Source organism: Alosa pseudoharengus, unplaced genomic scaffold (assembly GCF_046254945.1).
Source record: "Alosa pseudoharengus isolate Yale_2024_CS ecotype anadromous, Long Island Sound unplaced genomic scaffold, YU_APseudo_1.1 YU_APseudo_1.1_scf_20, whole genome shotgun sequence".
Lineage (NCBI taxonomy): Eukaryota > Metazoa > Chordata > Actinopteri > Clupeiformes > Clupeidae > Alosa > Alosa pseudoharengus.
Window position 1 is genome coordinate 12,366,755 of NW_027468664.1, and position 24,991 is coordinate 12,391,745.

General features: G+C 42.4%; 2 protein-coding genes across 2 annotated transcripts in view; both read left to right on the forward strand.

Annotated features, from left to right (window-relative positions):
• The first annotated feature begins 3,792 nt into the window (after nt 1-3,792).
• Nucleotides 3,793-14,299, forward strand: ldhba (lactate dehydrogenase Ba). Its single transcript, XM_076296602.1, has 8 exons — nt 3,793-3,924; nt 8,759-8,895; nt 9,302-9,419; nt 10,801-10,974; nt 11,290-11,463; nt 11,969-12,086; nt 12,812-12,935; nt 13,336-14,299. The coding sequence occupies exons 2-8, from the start codon at nt 8,767-8,769 to the stop codon at nt 13,501-13,503; spliced, it is 1,005 nt and encodes a 334-aa protein (XP_076152717.1). The 5' UTR covers nt 3,793-3,924; nt 8,759-8,766; the 3' UTR covers nt 13,504-14,299.
• A 3,538-nt stretch (nt 14,300-17,837) lies between these two features.
• gys2 (glycogen synthase 2) overlaps nt 17,838-24,991 on the forward strand; it is an 18,439-nt gene continuing 11,285 nt past the window's right edge. Inside the window, exons 1-4 of the mRNA XM_076297323.1 lie at nt 17,838-18,529; nt 20,018-20,199; nt 21,023-21,214; nt 22,703-22,888. Coding sequence (XP_076153438.1) covers nt 18,403-18,529; nt 20,018-20,199; nt 21,023-21,214; nt 22,703-22,888 — 687 coding nt within the window. The 5' untranslated portion in view covers nt 17,838-18,402. The remainder of the gene's footprint in view (nt 18,530-20,017; nt 20,200-21,022; nt 21,215-22,702; nt 22,889-24,991) is intronic.

A 24,991-nucleotide genomic window follows, 5' to 3' on the forward strand; every position in this document is an offset into this window, starting at 1 on the left:
GGTGTGTGTATGTGGGAGGGAGAGAGAAAGACAGAAGTGTGTGTGTGTGTGTGTGTGTGTGTGTGTGTGTGTGTAAGAGACTCATTAGTTGTGAGTGCCAGTGAGATCTCACACAGGCGGGCCTACCAATGTTATGAAAATGTAATCAGAGACCAATTGAGAGCTTTGTTCTTAATCTCTTAATCTGAGCACTCTCAGCAACTGGGATTACACCCTGACCGTTTGATAACGGTCGCTGTACAAAATAAACATAGGACAGATCTTTGTGGTATCACTTATTCTTTAGCATACCAAGCAATGTCAGAGAGGAATGGAGGTTCTTGGTGAGGGAGAATGTATAGTCAGTCATGTACAGTTGTCCTTGGCACACACATCTGTGTGTATAAATATGTCAGCAGTTGTCATGGTGTGCACTGTAGGCTCCTCGTGAATGATCGTGAATGATCAAAGGACATGACAGGATTGGGGTGGTGGGGGAGCTGAATGCGACAAGCATGTTGCATGTGCAGAGGGCTGCATGCATGTTACGTAACAACCACACCCCCTTACACAATCTGCTGCAGCCTCCTCTGCAGGCCTCCGCTTGCTCCTGATCCATACGGACAGACACACACACACACACACACACACACACACACACACACACACACACACACACACACACACACACACACACAAAGGGGTAAGGGAGGGAGAGAAGGAGAGAGAAAGAAAGTGAGAAAGGGAGAGAGAGGAGAAGAGAGAGGGAAGAAGGCGGAAGGAGGCAGAAAGATAGAGGAGAGGTGAGGAGAGGAGAGGTCCCTTTGTCCCACACAATGCCCTTGCCGGCTACTGCATGACTCAGATCCACTGTCCAGCCTTCTGCAGTCTGATTGGATGAGCTGATAGGTGGGACTTGGCTGTCATTGGCTCGCGAGCCCATGTGTGAAATTTACGGAGACATGGAGGCAGACTGTTCAAGTCTTTCACAGGAAGAAGAAAGACCGGGGGAGGAGGAAGAGAGGCCTGAGGAGGAGGGGCATGCTGTTCATGTAACATGCTGATTGGGTTACGCGGCACAAGGAGACTTGTTGCTATGGATACGTCAATTTCAAATCATAGTGTTACATTCAGAGGAGGAAACAGATGCTGCTTTCACACACAAATCACATTTATGTCCCAGTTTAAAAAGCAAAAAACAAAATTTACACTAACACACTATTTCACATAATGTCCAAGTTGCAGGTGTTAATTCATACATAATTGTATTTGACATACTGACGTAAACAGTGCAAGGAGACTTGTTGCTGTATCTTGTTGCTTTAAATGCAGTAATTTTCAAGTCATAGTATGAGGTTTAGAGGAGGAAACTTAGATGGCCTCTAGTTCCACAACAGAAACACACTGTTCCAAACAGCTTTGTTATTCCAACAATTCTATCCCACATTTGCTGCCTACGTGGGCCTGTAAATGGGGACCTTGAGGCAGCAATTTTCTCTGAAAATGACTGACATTGTAGGAAAACGGTGGATGGCTTCCAAAAATGTTGCAAAATAAATCCTTTGATCCAATAACAGGCAGTAGCAAAGCACGTCACGATACAGTAACAGAACGCAGATAGAGTCACAGTATGCAACGATACCTTCCAAACACCCGCTTCAACATGAATCCTTAAACTGTAAACTGGCCCACAACTACAAAACATTCATTGAATATGAACAACCACTAAAAAAAAGAGTTGCCTTCATTTTCTTTGGGAACTCCTTTTGTGCAAATTGGCAAGATGGGCTTTTTGGTCCTTCTATTGAAATTACAATGTGGATGCAAATTGAGTTACAATGGCCGTCTGCCTGTGGTGATTCTGCCCAAACCTCCTCCTGTGGCCTATTCTCTAATTGATGGCCGCTGCTTGGCTTTTCTGTCTCCAGGTGAGAGCCTGGCACCAGTGGAGGGACCTTATTTACCATCAGAACACCATTTTGCAGATGAATACAATTTGTATCACTGGTCAATTTTGTAGGACTGGATCAAAATCTTACATCAACATGGCTCCTGTTAAAAAGATACATGTAAGTGACAGATATGCAACCTATCTGACCCTGCATTTTGACTGTGTTTTGAACACACACACATGCACACACACACACACAAACAAACACGACTGAGGGCAGAGTAGTGTTTGCACAGATAACTGAAACTACGGAGGGTTCATGCAGGTCTGTTTGCTAAGCACTTCTGCACGACCATCCCATAGGCCATTTACCTCCATTAAGACAAGCTCTCTCTCTCTCTCTCTCCCTCTCTTCTGCATACACACATACAACACTTTTGCATTGACTCTTTACACTCATGAAAGATCTATTATAAGCTACTCTATCAGGTCATCATGCACGGAGCAGGAGGCCTCATGTAGATCTATCATTACAGTCAGACCCAGTACACCACGATGACTTAGCAAAACCACTCAGATGGAGTCTGGAACAGAGATGCATCTGGGAGCCAGACATTCTCATAACATTCTCATAAGCCTATGTTTGCTTTACTACTCATGATAGGGTCAATGGAGGGGCAACACGCAACCTCTGTGGCTGAACGTGTATGCAGGCTGTGGTTGTGGTCTTGATCTAACTCACATGAAAGCTAGCCAGTGGCACCTGAAGGAGGCATGGCCATCTGAAGGGGTGTTGTATAACAGGGCAGCCAATGAAGTTGGAAGTCTAGGGGGAGGATTTGTAGTGCTGTGCCTAAGAGACTGTTAAAGTTGGCTCATTGACAGTGAGACAAAAAATATGGAACAGGACAAATAATCTAACTGGAATGTCAACAAACTATACAGTGGATAGCTCATGTGAGTCCACAAATAATATGCTACACAATGAATCCATCACATCACCTTAAACCTGGCCTGCTGCCATGGAAGTTGTGTCATGGTCAACTGCAGCCATAATAACTTACCTCACCTAACCACTAACCTCTCTCCTTCCAGATCTTTCATCATTCATGTTGTCTGCTTAACAGTCTGCTTGACCTCTGACATGGCAGAAGGTGTCCAGTTTTACTCACAAGCAAGTGGCAAATGGCCTACAAGCCTTTGAGAGAAGGGTCATGGTAATGCGTGTTTATGTCAAAGCAAGGTAGACTGGTGGTTAATAGCCAACCTAGCCAGCTGTAGTTATAATATCTTATCTTTGTGCCATACCTGATAAAAGCTGTGAATCCGATAACACCAGGTAATGTTTCACACAACTGTATGTCATTATGTGGAGTTGAATTTATTAAACATCTCTTGGAATGTGATGTATGAATATCCATATAGTCAATTATTATCATGAATTGTTATTTATTAGGTCAGGTTGATTTGCTACACATAAAACAAAAGAAATATACAGGAATTAGATTACTTGAATGCACTCCAGAGACACTTTCTTGCAGTAAAACTTCAGGTGCACACACACAGTGATTAGCGCGTGCCACACTAGTGCCATTGCGTCATGGAGGGCATCAGTGATTACAATAATACCGGTCTTATAGAGGTAGGTGTCAGGTTGAATTGAGAGAGTTAGTACTTGGCCAACAGGCTTTCTCCTCTTCAGAAAGGTACACGTCCAAAACAAATGATCAAATAAGCTTGGCAGGCTATGCCTCGTCAAGCAGTAGGCAGCGAAGAATACATTATTTACATGGTTTTGGGCACACAACACAATGGGTCAGACGTCCTTTGCACCCCCTTCACAGTTAAGTTCTCTCTCTCTCCCTCCCTCTTTCTCTCTCCTCACACACACACACATCCGCCCTATACACGGAAGCTCTATAACTCCATACTCCCGAAGTCATCACGCGCTCACTCACTGCCTTGCCTGGCCACGGTGTCTGCAGCGTGCTCTCCGTTTCATCCGCCTTGTTGGACCAAAGGACACAAGCGCGTTTAAACTCGCTTCAACAAATGTATGTACTTTGGCTCTTTTGCTTCGAGTCAATGGTGAATAAGGCTAATGTTTATAATTATGCTTGTAGTTGTAGGCTATTGTATCCCCTTTGAATCACACATTACCATTTCCTGTCATTTAGACGTTTTATAAAAGAAAGTGGGGCTATAGTAAATACTACATCCACGTAACGTTTTTTTTGCATTCTACAAGACCAGCCATGGTCACGTACACCCGTATATTTTTCGGACAAAATGGAAACCTCAGATACTGGCTGTACATACCCTACAATGAAACAAGGTTACTTTGTGTCTCTGTCGGTGTCTGTTAACGGAAATGTACTGGCTATGGTCCTGCACTAATGAATGCGTTGCAGAGGAATGCTTAATTATACCGTTGAACTGAAAAGGACACATTTCTGTTTTATGATAACAACCTTAATCTTAACCGCGATGACACATCGCCTCCGTTTAGTGCCCTCGCTTAGCATATTCATTGAATGAACGTAACATGGTGGAATCTGACACTTGGAGAGGTCCATCTTACCGTCTCTGTTAACCACGATTGGAAACAGGCCAAAATGCAACTGCGCGTTTAACCTAATAGAAAACAAAAGACAAAAACAATTGGATTGACCGTTATAAAGCTTCGCACGCGTGTAATCTTCTAGGAGACCGAGAAACATCCAAATCGTCAAGGACATTACGGTCACTTGCGTCATTGTATAGATAACAGCTTTATTCTACAGTACTACTGAAATTGCTGGTGGTGAAAGGGGATTGGTGGAATGTGCAGAACAATTTGCCTATATGATAGATAGAGTTCGCACATTTTGTTTGAATAAGGACAAGACCTTGCTTACGTAACACATAAGCCTAGTTCGACATCTGTGAAACAGAACGTGTAACATGATGATCATTTATTAAAAAGGGGCAACGAGATACCGTCTACATCACGATACTGTTTGTGTTTCCATTTCATGCATCTTATGAAGCGTACTAGTTGTAATTGGGCCTAGCACAGGCCTGTCAGATGCAGTTTGGAACTGGCCCTCATTTTCCGAAACGGATACGTGCGTTCTCAGTGTCCTTGGGGTAGCTTACACTTTCATTATGAGTACATCACAAGCTGTAGGCCTAATTATATCGACAAGACAGTCTCTTTTGCTAGGCAACGAGGTACTGGTGGCATGATGCAAACTGTGTTTTACGCACAGCTCTATCAGACAACTGTGCTGCGCGTTGCGCCCTGAGAGAGTTTTGCACATTTTGTTCTTTACTACCTGTGCTACATTGACTCTGCTGAAAGTGATGGATCCGATCACTAGACCAGTAAAATGGTAGTCAGTATCTGCAGCTTCTGTAGATTATCATATATAGTTGTAATCTTTGCCATGTTTATTAGGGTGTATCTCTGTTCCTGTTATAATGCAAGTCCAAGTAGAGACTTGGTTGATTATATGACCTTCTGGAATACTCAGTGAAATTATGACAGCACTGGTTTAAGTACAAGGTGAATGCCTAAAACCACTCAAAATGGTTCTACCAACATTTCAGTTATAGCAACAGTGTGGACACACTGTAACTGCCCTTATAGAACGGATGTAAAAATATTCTGTTCCTGTCCTCTTTTTGAAGAATCAGTGAGTTGGTCCTATATCGTTAGTAGATGGGAACCAAGTGCTGTAACCAGTGCATTTGTTTAGGGATTTTAGAAGCCTCTCCATCATGCCCTACATTTAGTCCAGAGAGTCTCGAGCGACGTGATCTGTTGGGGGTTGGTATTAACACTGGCAGAGAGCTCACAGCTCAGCCAAAAGCCAGTTTCACAGTTTTGGCAACAGTTCTTTGTGTACGACCATATGGTTTAATGAGTGTGTGTGGTGCGTGTGGAGCCTGTGTTGCCCCTGTGTGTGTGTGTGTGAGAGAGAGCTTGCATGGACACTGACATGCCTATCAGGCATTTAATCTCTAAACTGCCAACTACTCACATGAACACGTGCTAGTAGGGCCTGGTGGGTCATGAACAGGGATGGGCAAAAATACACAAATGTTATTTTAAAATAAAATATCAAACACCCTAATTTTAAGTGTATCAAAACAAACTACAAAATACAGTAGCCACATCATGTATAAAAATAAAATCAAAATAAAATATGGTATTTTTGTATTTTCAAAATAATAATACTCTTTAAAGTCAGTAAATCACTTTGCAAGCCTTCCATATCTGTGTGTTTAGTGTATTCCTTTACCAGTACACTGACTCTGTTGATTAAGTGGGCATTGTTTGAGAGCAACAGCTTTTCTCTGCCTATGACACATGCTGACCTGCCTGTTACATCTCATAGCCTAAATACTGTATCAGAGATGTAGTCAAAAAGTCACAACTGAACGTCAAGTGGTACAAACTAATCACCGAACCTACTGATAGCCACTGAATGTGGGCCTTAATCAACCCAATACTATTACCTTTAAATAACAACTTCAAACTCATGGTACACTGACATACAAAGAAGTCTCTGACATTGTCTGTGCATGCCCAGAATACTTGATATTGCTTTAGGTGATGCATGTGGCAAATCTTTGAGCAGGGCAACCATGGAATGTGTTCCGATTGGATTATCATATTAATTTGCCTACTGATGATTGAAGTTCCCAAGAAAAAGAGGTTTCCCAACATCTAAGGGAACGTGCCAGAACCACAATACTCAAGGAACATTGCCCAATGACATTGCTCAGAAACATGCCATTTGTATTATCAGCTTTGGAGGACAAAGGCACATCACAATCAAAGTTGTTCCGAAGTTGTCCCACATGTTACTCACTCAACCTACATGTTACTCATCTTGCACTGGATCATCATCCTGAATATCAATATTCTGATCACAATAAATCTGGGCAAATTTCTAACATCACCCAATATTTTAACTACAAAACACATTTTTCAATACAAAATACACAGCCATTTTTTTTCAACCCAATAAAATACAAATAACAAAATGCTATTTTGTATTTTAAATACATAGTTTAAATAGATTTATCATAAATACTGCCCATCCTTGGTCATGAAGCCTGGGCAGGCACAAGTCAGCATCTCTAGCTTGGCACCAAGATGACACAGTGGGGCCAAAGTGCATCTGTTTGTCATACAAGCACACGCATCCACCCTGATTAACCTGCCTTTGGCTGTAATCAGGGTTGTTTGGGCTCGTCCAGAGGCCTTGTCGCCATCCATAGACTCCAGCAAGGCTTGTTTGTGTTTTCAGATTTGATGTGTGTGTGTGTGTGTGTGTGTGTGTATGTGTATCAGGCAGAGTGATATGATAGCTGGTCGAAGGTTAGCCTTAGGGATGTATTTAACGTGGAGGAGAAGGGACGGGAGAGTTCTCCTGTGTGCGCTTGAAGTTGGATGACAAGTGAGGCAAGACGATGCTGAGGCTGCTGAGACCTGTTGCACAGTCCAGTTAGTGCCTGTTCTCCTCCCTTCTCTTCTCTTCTCTTATCTTATCTTATCTTATCTCTCTCTCTCTTTCTCTCTCTCTCGCTCTGTGAGATATTTGAGTTCACCTTCAGCATCTGTAACATTTTGAGCCTCTGAGGATCCATATGCTAATGTTCAGCACTGGGTTAAGGTGTCTCTCGGCGGTGGAAGGTATTCAGGGTATCCTTAAAATGTGCTATTTTAAGACGCTAAACTTCTGTGTGTAGGAAGGCATGTGCTTGTATAGCCCATGCACTGATCCTTTGCCTCCTCTCTACTGGATTGTCCTCTGTCACTCTGTTTTGCCTGTCTGGGTTGGATTTGTTGTTAGTGTGAAGTTTAGGTAAATATTAGTATGGTGATTGAATTGCACCCTGATGTGTCATAATGCATAGTCTAAGTTAGCTGGGCATGTGCCTTTGAGAGGTTTGGTTGCTGTGGGAAGTCCCTAACCCTAGAATTGAACATCTAGTCCTGTAGCTCAAATCACTGTCTTGAAATGTTATTGTCTGGTGTGTGATCCACCTGTGCGGACCAGACTTAAGAGGTGTGTCAGGATTAGACATGAATGCCTGCAGACAGTGTTAGCCTCTGGCTAATGAGTTTAGCAGGGTCTTCTTTAATGAGGGACCTCTGACCCACGGTCTGGGTTTAAAATTGCCAGGTTTGCACTAATACCCTGAGGACAGTGTTAGTAAACACATTTTTCACAACAATAGTCTAGCTGATATAATGGACATGTAACAGGTGACATTGAGCCATAGATTTGATTTGATTGATTTGTTTCTTATTGATTTGTAAATTTGGATAAATGTTTGTATACAGCTCCTTTCACAACAACAGCCTAGCCACTTATGCAACATATAAATATGAGCCATGATTAGTCAATGGTGGTTAGTCTATTTCCCTTATCTTTCATTTGTCTCTTATTGATGTGAAATGCTTGTGTAATCCCTTGCTATACCCACATGGGCACACATTACATTTAAGAAAAAAGGAAAAACATTTGAGTGTTGTAGAGTATATACTCAGTTTAAATATATATGTGTATACAAAGTAAACATGTTAAACATTTGAATATATATTGCCTCATTCATTCAGATAGCACCTGACTTGGGACCTGAGTTGGTCCAGATCGATGTCATATCAGTCCTAGAGCCAGATCCTCTTGGGGATTTTTTGAATTAAAATGTCCCCAGCCAGATATGTTTTAATTTCATATATTTACAGTGTACTTTTATCTCCCTGTTTAAATCTCTTAAAACATCTGTTTAAATTGATGCTTTTCTTTGTGTTCACCTGAGTGTGTGTGTGAAGTGTGAACATATGTCTGACCTGCCTTGTTCTGCTCTCCCCCCCCCCGCCCTCACCAGCGTGGAAAATGTCTTCTACCCTCCAGAAACTCATCACCCCCCTGGCCGAGGGCCCCGCTGAGCCCCCCAGGAACAAAGTGACCGTTGTGGGCGTCGGCATGGTGGGGATGGCCTGCGCCGTCAGCGTCCTGCTCAGGGTAGGTCTCGTCATAAGCAGCGAGTCCTTCAGTGTTAAAGCATACAAACATGCAAACAAAGACAGACAAGCAAAAAAAGCAGAGTAAGAACGTCATGATTTGCATCGTTATAAACGTTCACTCATAACCTTTGCGCTTATTTAAAAATAGGGTCTTTTAGTTTGATAAGTGCAAAGTGCTAGCAAAAACAAGGTCTTTGATTTGATTACAAAAAGAAACACAAATGAGTAAAGTCATGAGTATTTTTACTCTGAACTGTCCTGTTTAGTCTAAAAAATTTACTTTTCATTTGTTGTTCAAGTGGCGTAAAAATGTCAGCACTATCATGGTCAGTGCTAGCAAGTACAAGGTCATATTTTTTTATTCTTTGACCCCCCCCCCCTCTCTCTCTTCCTCCCTTCTGTAGGATCTGGCTGATGAGCTGGCCCTGGTCGATGTGATGGAGGATAAGTTGAAAGGAGAGATGATGGACCTGCAGCACGGCAGTCTGTTCCTTAAGACGCCAGTCATCGTGGCCGACAAGGGTGAGCGAGGCCACAGCTCACAACTTTTCACCTCTCTGCAGGGACCTTGAAACTCCCCAGATGGAGTTGTTGAAGACAATGTTAAGCGTTAGTTGATGTTAGAACATGCCTGGATGTGTAACGTGTGCACATGATGGCTGTGTTGCAGCGTTGCTGCGGCTCAACTTGTGTGTGCTTGTTCACACTGGCAGCAGTTCTGCTACTGCCAACCTTATCATTTTATATTCGATAATGGCACAATACACATACTGTAAATATGCTTATAGTACAATAAGCCCAGAGAGGCCATAGGTTACACTGATTTTAAAACAGCTAATTAGGCGTCATTAGGCATGATGCGTGAGCGGAGTGCTTAAAACCCCTCTTAGCTGTTCTAAAATTTTCTTTTCTTACTTCCAGTAACTATATGCATGTGACAATAAACTTCCTTGTATCCTTGTAAAATCAGTGTAACCTACGAAGTCGAGTGACTTATTGCTTTTCTAAAACGGTTACTGCGTATATCTGGCCAGATTTCATTAAATAAAGGCCCAGCAACGAGGAATGTAACTTATTCATAGATAATAATTTTGTCCGCCAAGATATATATTTCCTCTTTTAGAATGGTGGCGCAGTGACCTAGAACGTAGTGTAGTCAACGTGTAGGGTTATGCTGGGTTTTACAACGGCACTGAACGCAATTCAGCCAGTCATAATCAAGGACCGGAACTATCCGTTTTAGAAAATGGCTTTTCCATCGTTGATGAGCAGTCTGAACAGTTAAGACAGAAAGTTGACCAGTTGTGGCCAGAAAGCAGTCTCATCACTTTTGTGTACCCTCATTCAGAGTGAGAGAGACAGCACTGGGTAACCACTGCCCCATCGCCTACTCTTCTGTTAACATTTGGGTTTCTGATATTACATAGTACACGTTGTAGCCTTTTTGATAATTAGTGACTGTCTCTCACTGGCTGGGGGACTTGAGTCACTAAGGCAGTACGCAACATGCAAGTAACAAACATGCAAATCAACTGGCACTGTAGACATATTTCACCCCAGGGTGTCCTGCCCGTGAACAGGGGAGTTCAAACTTGCAGTTTCATCCAGAATGTTTTTGCAAGATCTGATCAGTCATGTATGACTGAACATGCAGAACATGATGTCCTCTTCCCTTTAACATGGACATCAAATACTTCTACTAAATTGCCAATGGTTTTGCTTTACAGTATTCTCCGTATATCTCCTATTTTTTGTCATATTTGCACCATACTTCCACTCAGATTTCTTATTTGGAAACACAGTTCTACGGTCTACGGTTTGTTTATCTTAAAGACACCTAGCGCTGGTTTAGACTCTGATGAGGTGAGTCTGACATCTCCTCCCGTGTCCCCTGTTTCATCAGACTACGCAGTGACGGCCAACTCCCGCGTGGTGGTGGTGACCGCTGGCGTGCGCCAGCAGGAGGGCGAGAGCCGCCTGAACCTGGTGCAGAGGAACGTCAACATCTTCAAGCACATCATCCCCCAGATCGTCAAGTACAGCCCCAACTGCATCATCATTGTGGTTTCCAACCCAGGTACACACGCACACACGCGCACACACACACACACACACACACACACACTCAGGCACTATCTCCTGCCTCTCTCTTGTTATTACCCCCCCCCCCCCATGTCTTTTTGCACTCTCTTTTCTGGTCCTTTCATTGTTTCTTTCATTTATTTCTCTCTGTTCACATTCTTTCTTTCTCTATTTCTTTTTTTTCCCTTTGTTTTTTCATCAATCTCACCATCGGTCTCTGAGTCTCAAAAACATAACACACTAAATTGCCCTTACCATATTAAGAGACCCAGCCTGGAGGTCAACCCTGTGTCTCTTGTCTGCCCTCTAGTGGACGTGCTGACCTATGTCACCTGGAAGCTGAGCGGGCTGCCCAAGCACCGCGTGATTGGCAGCGGCACCAACCTGGACTCTGCCCGCTTCCGCTACCTGATGGCCGAGAGGCTGGGCATCCACTCCAGCAGCTTCAACGGCTGGATCCTGGGAGAGCATGGAGATACCAGCGGTGAGTGTGTGTGTGTGTGTGTGTGTGTGTGTGTGTGTGTGTGTGTTTGTGTTTGTGTGTGTGTGTGTGTGAGTGAGGTTGGTAGAGACAAATCGTGTGTCTCTCTATCCCTCTTTGTGTGTATATGTATGTGTGTCTTCCTAGAAATTAATGTGGAGGTGTTAACATTCAGGTTATCATCTATAATGATACCAGAATTGTAATAATTAATAACCAACTTAAACTCAATTCATTTCTTTTAATAATTTAATTTATATTTAAGGTACATGTTTTTAGTTAATGTTAGTTTAAAATAATAGTATCAACACAGATACTCAAGATCTCAAAAAACATATGCATAATTAATTTCTTAAAGTAAACACACAATAAACAGCCATTTGGAATTATTAATACTCTATTAAAACATATTTTAGGTTTTTTCATGTTAACCTATGCCTTTATTTGTGTGAATGAAAACATAAGAAGCACTATGAGTGTAAAGAGTCTGTGCCCGTGTGATCCCCAGTGCCCGTGTGGAGCGGCACCAATGTGGCCGGCGTGAACCTGCAGAAGCTCAACCCCGAGATGGGCACCGACGGAGACAAGGAGAACTGGAAGGAGGCCCACAAGATGGTGGTCGACAGGTGCGCTCCCTAACTGTACTTTACCTACGCATAACAAGATGGAAACCTCTTTGGCTCACTGTAGCCCTTTTGACTTACAGTATTCTATATAATATAGAATTCTATATAATTCTACTTAATTCTTCTATATAATGTTTCTGAGAATAGTTAGACCTGCAAATGTCAGATATTTACTAGCTACTTTGATGGGCTTGCATGTAAAAATATGTTTGTTACGTATGAGTATGGTTCAAAGCCATATGAGATCAAAATCATGCAATAGATTCCGGCTGTAAACTCCATACTACAAAAACAGATTGTGTTTTTGCAAGACTGTTTTTGCAAGACTCTGTAAATGTGCACATAGGTGCATTTCCCTGAAGTATTGAATGACTCCTGGCAGTCTGTTGGACTAGAACACATATAAATTAGAGAGGTGCTAAGTGGTGCTAATTTGTTGACCTCTAGCTGGACATGTTATTTTTTCACTATAATCAGCACATGCTGACTTTTTTTGCCTTCCTGTTTCCTGTTTTCTCTGTGGGCCATTGATTGACCTCTTTTGTGTGTGTGTGTGTGTATGTGTGTGGGTCTGTGTCTGTGTGTTTGTGTGTGTGTGTCTGTGTGTTTGCGTGTGTGTGTGTGTGTCTGTGTGTCTTTGTGTCTGTGTGTTTGTGTGTGTGTGTGTGTGTCTGTGTGTGTGTCTGTGTGTGTGTGTGTGTGTCTGTCTGTCTGTGTCTGTGTAGTGCTTACGAGGTGATCAAGCTGAAGGGCTACACCAACTGGGCCATTGGCCTGAGCGTGGCTGACCTGACAGAGAGCCTGGTGAAGAACATGAACAGGGTCCACCCCGTCTCCACCATGGTCAAGGTGAGGGGACAGGAGGATTTGTTCCCCCTTTCAATTTGCACATACACTACACACATGCAGGCACACACACACACACACACACACACACACACACACACACACACACACACACACACACCTTATGCAGTTTCCCCTTTTTTTTCCTGGTCTGGATCTTCCATATGTATTAGTACTCCCTTATTGTGCCATTTAATAGACATTAAACACATTAGACATTATTTTGCACATTTATTCTGTTTTTAGCTCAGACCAGAATGCCTTTCTTTTCTCTTCCTCTCTTTTTATTTCACTCACACAATTTAGTTTCAGATGTATAATGATCAAATGTCTCATCATTTCTCATGGGAGGAGATATCTTTGAGTGCTTGTCACTGATAGGCTGTTGTGTTTTGATTGACAGGGCATGTATGGCATCAATGATGAGGTGTACCTGAGCCTGCCCTGTGTGCTGAACAGCACCGGCGTGTGCAGCGTGGTCAACATGACACTGACCGACGACGAGATCGGCCAGCTCAAGAAGAGTGCCGACACACTCTGGGGCATCCAGAAGGACCTGAAGGACATTTAGAGTCATGCTCCTGTACATGCCATACATATACCCAGAGAATCGCACACACACACACACACACACATACATACAGTATCTCAGTCTGATTTAAAAATGTAAAGCTCTGAGCTACACTCCTGCCCTGACTGAGTGGTCACACTCTACACCCGATAACACACACACGCTTGTTCCAAGTAGCACTCCCGATCTCACACACTCCAAGGACATGACACATGCACACACACTCCTAGCTGTTCTCTGTGACGGATGTTCACCCTTGCATCTCCGTCCAACCCTCCTTTGCCCGTAGACTTCCATTTTGGACGTGATTGCATTGGTCATTGTGTTGTTTTGCTTAGTGGTTTCTGAATTGCACCCCCCCCCCCCCCAACCACCATCATGAAGGAAACATCTTTGGATATCTCATTAAGCTGGGTCGAACGAGACGTAAGAAACCAAGAATGTGAGCTTTGCCACCCAACCTCCTCCCTATGGGCGTTGCAGTGCAGGGGCCAGAATCTCAGTCTATCTCCCTTCCAGCCTCTTGTATTCTACTCCAGCAGTGTACTTGTAGACACACACACAGCAGCAGTAGGGCTTTGTTGATCCCAGGTATGAGGAAGAGGATGATTTTTTTTTTTTCCGGGCACTCCACTGTATCCTATATGTTGGGTCAATAAGGAGGTCTGCCAAGGTGGAGGTGAACAAACATGGTCCTTTTTAAAAAAATCAAAATGTAGATGCCATTCACGCTGTTGAATGTGTTTAAAGCTGACAACACTGATGTTTAAGTTAATAAAGATGTAAGCGGAATTAATTTGTCTCAGTTTGGTTCATGTTTGTTTTTTGTGAAATAGTAGCTACGGTGGGTATTAAATTCAGTTTACTGGCGCCCTCTAGTGACAAAGAGGGAATGTACCTCAACTACAGAGTTTTAAGTGATCCATTCTAGTCAAAACAGCACTCTGACTGGAAGATTTAGGCTACGCCAAAAGCCAGAAATACAGGAGTGACTATATTTGGAGTTTACGAACCCCAGAGGTGTCATTCCAAGATATGTTCTGGTGTGTATCTCGTTTTACTAAATTCGGTGCTCATTTTATTAAATTGTGCACTCTTTACTAAATCGTTCTCTCATTGTACTATATTGTGCACTGTTTTTCCTAAATTGTGGGCTCGTTTACTGTATTGTGCGCACATTTCACTAAATGGTGCTCTCATTTTAAAATGAGCGCACAATTTAGTAAAATGAGCACCTACATTAGGAAATTAGTTAAAGTAGGCTATTTACTGAAAGGAGTGCACAGTTTAGTAAAAAAAAGTGCACTATGTAGTAAAATGAACGCACATTATACTGAGTTGTGCACACAATCTAAAAATGAGAGCAGAATTTAATAAACGAGCGCACGTTCTCCCGATACACAAAACAATCTTGCAATAACGCCTCGAGGGCTCCGTAGGAGTTAAAGTTAAAAAATCTTCGTTTTGGCAAGAACATAATGGCCGCCATTGCGTCTAATACATTAACAGGAAAAGACAATGGTATAAAAACATTTATTATTCATAATTATTCATTAACAACTACACATGAACTTGTTTTTTTTGTCTTGATAACAAAAGTGCGCACTAAGTAGGCTACAACATGAATAACACAACATGAACAGTTTATACTTTTAAAAAAAAGGTAAAACTTGGCTTGGTAGTCTAGTAGATGTAGATCTTTTCAGGTGGCGATCTGCCGGTCCCGAAGGTAGAGTAAAATTGGCAGGAGCTTTCTGGGTCCCGATTTCGCAGTTGGAGTGTTGAGGAGATTCTGGCGTTTCCCAAATCGCAGTCCAAACGGGTTTATATTAAAATTACTCCGAGTTAGTCTTTGTTTGCAGGATAGGTGTATCAAGGCGTCTCGCTCCCTTGACAATAAGCAAAGAGCCTCATCTTCAGATGCTTCTGAGCTGTCAGTCTGTCTCCGAGTTACTCCTGCATACCGGCGAACCTTAAAAGGTGCAGGCTCTGGAGAAGTAAAATTGCCATACATAAAATGTTTTCATAAAAAGAAGACACTTTGCTTTCCTTTTAGTTTTAAAACATAGTTTTCATACATTTTATTTTATTTTTATTAACATTTTTTTTTTACCTTTTTCAAAAAGAACAATGGCATAATCGGTCCTCTCTTCTAGTAAAACTAAAACAGTTAGCGTTTAATTAATAGAAATGTTTCAGTAAAGTCAAATTTACCTTGGGTGCTGGTGGTAAACTCTGGATCTTCATAGTCCTGCATCAACGTCCCCGTTGCACCATATTGGCAAATTATCGCTGAAACTAGTAAAAGCACGTGCATTCTCATGCTTATGTGATACTGGGAGATTTCCAAAGTTATTTGACCTGCATATACTATTTTACGCAACGTCTCTTATAGCCAACCTGCTTCTCTCCGAACATAGCCACTCGCAAGATCCCTGTGTGCATATATACCACTGCGAGGTAGCCTTTAATGACCGAGTCCATCAAGCATGGGAATCGAGCGAATAAGCTGGCTGCCACCAAATTGGTGAAGAAGAGTTCACTCGCCCCAGTGATGATGAGTAGCCTAATTGACGTTTCCTGGAACCAACGTTCACCAGTGCGCGCTGCCAGGCCATTATCTAAAATATGATTACGTGCCGATGGTAGGCTAGTTTACAGTTATTTAGGCGAATGAATTATTTTTGTTTCATTCGACGAAAATTAATCATATCACCCATAGGCTTTCCCCATAAACAGTCATGACAACGATGATGGCCATAACCGTACACTGTGGTAGGCTACTGGTAGCCTAAAAAATGAAACTTCTCAATTAAATCATTTCGAGACACTGTTGGTTTTAACATATGAAGTTGCCATGCATATGAGGTTGCCGTGCATGGTACAGTAGGCCTAGGCTAGGCAGCGATAAAAGCCATACAACTTTAGGCCTACACAATGGGGAAAAAAACATGGCAGATGAAGTTTGTGACAATGATAAAAGAAAAGTATACAGACATCCCAAGTCTCCCGGAAGTTCCGGGAGTCTCCCGCAAATTAGATAAAATCTCCCGGAATCTAGAGCGAGCGATCAAGAGCGCGCATGCGAGAGGGAGACCTAAAATCGCGTGTGCGTCTGAGTGTAGCGCGCACACGACAGGGGAGAGAGAGAGGGGTGGTGGTGCGTGTGTCTGAGCGCATCCAAGACAGAGAGCATCCTGATCAGTTCAGTGTATCTAGGAACAGGAGAGTCACGACAGAGTCAGTGCCCCCAAAAAAGGAATATGTAAGACCCGTTTTAAAGTGTACCCTTGTTTATAAGAGTAAAAAATAATGATAGGCCTAATCTTGCATGCTGCACTGTTTGTAACAGTGTTAGCATTGCCCATGGTGGGTTAAATGATTGCAAAAACATGTTGAGGTGAGTTTAACTAGTGTCAATTCATGTGCATATTATTCAGGCCTATACTAGATGGCTTAGTTGCCAAGGCTACATGAAAAGACCAAACTGCAAGATCTACATATTTTATTTTCACAATTAGGCTACTATCTATAGGCCTTCCTTATTTGGTGTACTGACTAGACATTATTGAACAAAAAAATTAATCTCTATTTCAGTATCTAAGTAGGCTAAAGTTGTTTTTAGTATTGTTATTTATGTATTCTATTTATTTATTTTTATTTTATTTATTTATTTATTTTATATATATATATATATATATATATATATATATATAAAATATATATATATATATATATATATATATATATATATATATATATATATATATATATATATATATATATATATATATTTTTTTTTTTTTTTTTTTGGGGGGGTGGGGGGGTGTTCGTGATACCTCCCTGAAATGACTTTTTGCAGGTTGGGATGTCTGAGTTACAATGAAATAAAATATAATGTCATATTTTCTGCCATTAGGTTTGACCTAACCAACAGACTTGTAATAGCCTAAATACAGATTTCGAAATGACAAATAAATTGGCTCTCTACATGAACCCTTTTCTGCCCCTCGGGAAACGCTAGATTAAATCAACGTCCTCCTTTTAACCATTTCGGTTGTCATAGCAATTTTAGCCAGTTTATATCTAGCTTGTATTTTCTTAGTTCCATTTTATTTCTGGAAACAATAAGTGTACTGAGAGCAATGCGAATCCTGGACAAAGGAAACGAGTCATGACTAGTGGACACACAAGGGGTTGGTGAGTTCCTTCACCGGTCTGTTTTGGAAATAAAGATCAGGTGATGTTTATCTTCTCACGTAGTACTCATTTTCAAGTCATTTTCTGTTTTCATGGTCCGGGTCCTGTTTGTGAGTGAGTGGACTGACGCACAGTGTTGTTTGCTTTTGACAGAGTGTGCACTCTGTCGTTGGATCGGCATAAGAAAATACCAACAGTTTATTACCAAACTTCACCCAATACCACCGACATTATTCTTTTGGGGGATTAGGATAGGCCTTTTTTTTTAGTCATTCTGAAAACCATGCTTGATATTAAAAGCTGCGGGGCCTTCTTCCACCTCCGTATGGCGCATGTGTCTCTTAACACAGCTTGCCAAAACCACTGAATTACTGTATTCTACTGCAGTCACCACTTTCACCTTGATGTCAATGGACTTCAGTCTGGGGCTACCAGCGTCTAATTTCACCGTGGCTGTCAGAGGCCGCGTGGTAGGAGGGGGCAGAATTTGGGATTGCGAAAACGTTTCCCCTTTGGTCCGTCGGGGTCTGCCCATGACCACCAAGGTACCGTCCGTACGCGCCAGTGCGCCTTTTAGCTTCTTTATAGCTAGCAGCTGGGCTCAATCTTACGTGCGCACAATATCGTTTCATGTGCGCGGCCAATTTAGTGATTGAAGACTCATCGATTTCCATTGAAAGGTGCTAGTCAAAGGTCACCATGAGACGCATGTCCAGGTCCCTATCCATTACATCCTTAAGCGGCCTCTCGCTTCAGGAGGAGGACGACAACATCCCCGTGGAGAACCTGCTGCTGTTTGAGATTGCCTGGGAAGTGACAAATAAAGGTGGGCATGAAGCATAAAACTGTCTTTCACCTGTTGCACATCAACCAAGGAGAGAGACCAATGGACAGTCCTTAGGCTACTGCATTGTAGTCAGGCTTCGCAGCGCTATGTTTTTTGGGTTACAGTTGATAACGTAGGTCATTATCCTTGTCTAGTCTATTGACAGCTCTATGCAGTTCTCTTTTTCTCGTGCATGTTACATTGAGTGGGCCATATTGTTTGCGTATCGCATATATAACTGAGGGGCCTCTACAAAAGTTACTTGACCCCACTGGTAGATGGAATATTCAATCTCTCTACAGCATAGGCCCAATGAATGCTTGTAAGGGAAAAGTCATTGCTGTGTTTCAATTCACATACTTCTGTAGCCTACTTACAATACCTAATATGAGTGCACAAGCCAATGCACTTGTGTATTCATATTAGGCATTGTAAGTAGGCTACAGAAGTATGTGAATTGGAGTAACGGTGGGACACGGGAGTTCATTGGACAGGACCCTAAGAGTAAATATTGCATATATTGGGCCTCTTTGGCTCTCGTGGGAAATGGACCTCTTTTCAGGGGTAAACATTAAGCTGCAAGTGAACAGAAATCCCACACTTATATCACTGATACAAGATATGACCACAATGCAAGTCGGAAGGGAAAATACAATAAATAAATAAACGTAAAAATATACATGTATGTATCATTTGTATAATTTTATGAGTGTTATAAAATGTTGCCGCATATCTGAACATTATATTCCACGATAATCTTTCTGATGGTATTCAAACACATTCATCATCACGTTAACTGTCAGTATAGCCCTGTTAAAGTCCAAGTCTTCCTTGCTATTTAGCTAGCTGGCTAAAATGGACACCAAGTTTTAGCAAAAGTATGCTAAAATGGACACCTTTTTTGAAAGTAGAGCCAAAGGGAGAGATATTTTCATTTTTTGGATGAGTACATTGAGGGAAATGGACTTGACTGGTCTTGTTGTGTGAGAGTGTGTTCAGATGAGGCCTTGACTATGACTTGGAATCACTGGAGTGACAGCTTTCATCAAGCAGAAAGCCCAGAAAGGAAGGAAACTCGTAGACAGAGGCCAGTGGATGCCATTGAAAATGGGTTTAGTGTATGGCACATGGTTCATCACATATTTGTGTGACGCCCCCCGGTGGTAGCGCTATATCCACACGTATAAGTATTTAGACTTAGAGAAAGCTTCTGTGAGTGAGACAGTAGACATTTGTGCAATGCTCTGTTTAGATTATTTCATTATTCTGTAATGCTGTGCATTGTTTTTAACTGTTTACCTACTGTCTACAGTTAACTGTTGTCCCACACTCAAAAGTAAGAGGATTCACCAGTACTGTATGTGCACAGGTGTTTTTTTGTCATATGTGTCATTCATGAGTATGTGTGTGTGTGTGTGTGTGTGTGAGTGTGTGCCATTGTGCACATGTGTGCATACGTGTGTGTGTGTGTTTTTGCCCCTTGTCCAGTTGGAGGAATCTACACAGTCATTCAAACTAAGGCAAAGATCACGGGGGATGAGTGGGGTGATAATTTCTTCATGATGGGGCCCTATTACGAGCACAACTTCAAGACGCAGGTGGAGCCATGTGACCCTCCGACGCCGGCCATCAGGAAGGCCATGGACACTCTGACCAACAGTGGCTGTCCGGTGCGTCTGCGGTTTTTAACCATGATTTCTGAAAGCCACCAGCAATTCTGTGTTATCTATTTCTTACTTGTACATAGTGGTGTAGGTTTTACTTAAAGAAGTATCAATACAGTAACGGTAACATATGCTGTTAGTATTGATTATTCATGTAGTAAAGTAAAGTAAAGTATTAACAGCATTTTCTTTCATCTACATTAGGCCTTTTGTAAGACAACAGAAGCTAAAATAGCTGCACAGCACTGGTTTAGTCTTTCAAAAAAATGTGAACTCTTTATTAAAAGATTTTATCTTTATTAGTGAAGCAGAAAATTCAATATGCCCCAGGGGTGGAAATGCGGCTTAAAAGCAGTAGCACTTTGTGTCCAGTAGAGGGCAATCGTCCCATTCCTGTGATGGACCGCCCATGGTTTTGCCAGTATGATACCAGGGGAGCAACCCCAGAAAGGCAATTTACTCTTAGCATGTGATAGATTATTATTATACAGATCACAACTAAGCCTATGGTTTTAAGCATAACGAGTACACAGATAAAAAAAGACTTTATGTTTCTTTATTTCATATTTATCACATCTCTCTCTCTCTCTCTCTCTCTCTCTATCTCTTTGTGTGTGTATTTCTGTGTGCTTGTGTGCTTGTGTGTGTGTGTGTGTGTGTGTGTGTGTGTGTGTGTGTATTTCTGTGTGCTTGTGTGTGTGTGTGTGTGTGTGTGTGTGTGTGTGTGTGTGAGTGTGTGTGTGTGTGTATTTCTGTGTGCTTGTGTGTGTGTGTGTGTGTGTGTGTGTGTGTATTTCTGTGTGCTTGTGTGTGTGTGTGTGTGTGTTAGGTGTACTGTGGGCGCTGGCTGATTGAGGGCAGTCCCTTCGTCATCCTCTTTGATATTGGGGCTGCAGCATGGAACCTGGACCGCTGGAAAAGAGACTTGTGGGATACGTGCGGCATCGGCATTCCGTACCACGACCGCGAGGCCAGCGACGCGCTCATCTTCGGCTCGCTGGTGGCGTGGTTTTTCAAAGAGGTCCGACTCCGTCACTCTGACCACAAGCACTGACCTGTACCTTATTATAGCAATGCATGACCTACTATTAGATACATGAGTGCAATCTGGGATTCTTAAAGGTGCCATGTGTAATGTCCGCCAAAAAATCAATTCATACTCCACATTCCATTAAAAAGATGGGGGCAGTATACCTCCAGAAAGTGAGTTGGTCTACCCTAGAGTAACAACCGAGAAACGTGTATTGCAGTTTGGCTGGCGGTTATGTTGCCCGCATACCGCCTCCCATATCCGAAACTGGTATTATGACACCTGTCGGGCTGTGGCTAGTAATTTAGCATGCTAATTCAGGTTGATATCTCTGCAGCACTATACCTTGTCATTTTTTTAATGACATCATCGCCCTTATTTCTTCTCATTCTTTTGATGTGTGTAGCTCATTTTCTGGATATTTTTACCTAAATTCTTACACATGGCACTTTTAAGGGATGTTCTGCTCAGAAGAGCCTTTTTGTCTCCATGGTGACACGTTTCATGTGAGACTGAGAATATAGGAGATTGTCTGAGTATATGTAGTGGTTACAGTGCTGTGATGTTCCTACTCAGTGTTGACATGATAGCAACTTCACAGGTGGTACTTACTTGCACATATTCACAGCACTGTAGTAAAACCTTTTCTGAGTTTTGCGTGCATGGTACCCTGTACATCCAGATTAAATTGTGCTGTATAGTAGTAAACATTCCAATGTAGACAAGCCCGTCTGGTGAATGTTACTGAATATTTTATTGTCACCAATTATGTGGCTCTGAATTTCCCGTTGTCTTATGGTGTTGTGTGCCACTGCCATATTGCACAGTCTTCTGTCCCGGTGTGAACAGCCATTGTATTCCACATTGGCCCAGTCATCTCAGCTCTGAATGTGCAAAAAAATGCAAATGATCACTAGTGAGATACAGCACAATCATTTATTTTTTTCAGTTGTGAATATGACATAATTGTAACATTGGACAAAAACAGTAACAGGCCTGCTGATATACCAGTCTTCGGTCTACCTCATGTAGACCTCATATAAACATGAAGAGTGTTAGCATAGCATAGATAGTATGTCATGGTATGGTATGCATAGCATAGCGTAGTATATCATGGTATGCATTAGCATAGTGTAGATTATGGCAGGACATGTACACCCTCTCATTTCTGACTGTAGCCTACGAAGGATACCTGGCACTGTGTATTGGCTCTGGCTGGGCTGGACCTAGCTTCTCTCCTATTTAAATCATGGATGGGCCCAGATGGTCAACCAGTGCGGCCCTGTTTTCACCTGAGACAACTGTGCTTCCTTGTGTTTTATAGTTAACTAGTCAAGTATTGGTAACAGGGTTGTTTTGTTTTACCAAATTCATTACCATTTGACAAAACTAAGTAATTCATATTTTTGTACAACTGTTTATCAGTAATTTCTATGTCTGTTTACAGTACTGACTAAATATGTTTGTGTTGTTTCCCAGTTAACGGATGAGATTGGAGAGGAGCAGAACGTCATCGCTCATTTCCATGAGTGGCAGGCCGGGGTCGGTCTTGTGCTCCTGCGCTCACGCAAGGTCCCCATAGCAACAGTGTTCACAACACATGCCACCCTGCTGGGACGCTACCTGTGCGCCGGGAACGTGGACTTCTACAACAACCTGGATAAAGTAAGAACTCTCTCTCTCTCTCTCTCTCTCTCTCTCTCTCTCTCTCTCTCTCTTACCCCCCAACACACACACACACACACTTTCATGTACACATTATTATGTATTCCTAGACATACCTGTACTCTCTGACATGCACCCAAATAACCACAATTATCCCCTTAGAGACAAAAAAATACTTTTCTCTGATTGGCTGGTGGGGTGGCTGCTAATTCTGTATATTGGGACACCTAAGTTGATCTGGTAAAAAAAGTGTAATCAAAGATCCTTGATTACTAGCTCTGCTTTAACCCTCTCTGGTGTAATCACCGTTCCATATCAATGGTCTTTTGAATGATAACTATAACAACCATAGTAAACGACGCTTGAACTAGGAAGCTGGCTTCACAACAATGGAATCGACTGTAAACAAGCTAACTATCCGCCGTTGTCACTGTTAGGACAAGAGAAAGTAGTACAAGAAGTTGGCTTCTTTTTAAACGGAACCGCTTGTTTCCTTTTCATGCTATAAAGGCATGGCTATTGCCTATGGTGGCAGCCAAGGGATAAGCAGGATAGTTATCCCTTACATATTCCGACAGCTGTTTTTGTTCAACTGAAAATGTAAAACATCATGATAAACTTCATTGCGCACAGAAAGCCATGATTTTGGATGTCAATTGAGCATGGAGGCTCTAAACCTGCCTGCTCTCACATGAACTGAATGAACTGAATGAACTCTAATGTACTGAATGTATCATGAAACAAAGTATCTCTCTCTCTCTCTCTCTGAATGTGTGTGTGTGTGTGTGTGTGTGTGTGTGTGTGTGTGTGTGTGTGTGTGTGTGTGTGTGTGTGTGTGTGAGTGAGTGTGTGTGTGTGTGTGTGTTTATCAGTCTGTTTTTGTGGAGTAGGAGTGTGTGAATAATTGGTGGCCATTACCTTGTTGGTAAAGGTCATTCTGGCCTACAATGTTGGAGTGCTTATTAACAGATGACCTCACTTGATTGGCAGTTAGCTTGTCTCCAGGGTTCTGTGTTCTCCTTGCGTACCTGCCTCTCATAAACACCTGACACACCTCTGGATGCTTGAGCTTTAGCAGTCAATTCGATTCAATTCAATTCAGTCAGCTCAATACAATTCAATTCAAATCTATTTCAATTGTGCTCAGGTCGGCTAAGCCCAGATACTCTAAAATCAGTTAATTCCAATACTAATTTTCACTAGTTTATCCATTTTAGATAGAAGGGCAGGGGTCTTTATTCCAAATTAGAAATCTTCTGTTCTAGCTCAGTAGTTTTCCTGCAGGATATCCTGTCTTAGGATGGAGGTGATCATTTTGTGGCAAGGTGACTTCAGGCCATTCAGTTCTTGCCAGTTGACTTGGCTGGACCATGTGAAGTTGTGTTATTAGTAACGATTACTAACTAGCTACTATATAGTGACTATAAAGGTCAACACATACGGCAAGCGACGTGACAGTCAAACGCGACGAGGGAATTCTGTTCAGAGCATCTAATCGCTTTATTACACACGCTACTCCCGACGTGATCTAGGCCTGTTGCATTTCGGCACCCGTAGATTAGGCAGCCGTGGCCTAATGGTTAGCACTTCGGACCTGTAACCGGAGGGTTGCCGGTTCGAACCCCGACCAGTAGGCACGGCTGAAGTGCCCTTGAGCAAGGCACCTAACCCCGCACTGCTCCCCGAGCGCTGTTGATGCAGGCAGCTCACTGCGCCGGGATTAGTGTGTGCTTCACCTCACTGTGTGTACACTGTGTGCTGTGTGTGTTTCACTAATTCACGGATTGGGATAAATGCAGAGACCAAATTTCCCTCATGGGATCAAAAGAGTATATATACTTATACTTATACCTATAGATTCAGTGGAGACACTGACCAGACAGCTGTGTCTATTATGACATATCAAAATTGCTTTGAAAAATAGAAAGAGGCCAATAGGCCTTTATCACGGCAGCCGAAGTAGGAAGTGAACAGCCCTGCTCCTGTGTGAGCACAGGTGTGTCTAATTAAGTGTCAGATTCGGCCACAGTTACTTCAACCAGAGGCCTCGTTAATGTTTTTAGGAACACCTGTGGTTTGCCTGCCAACAGGAAACTGAACAGC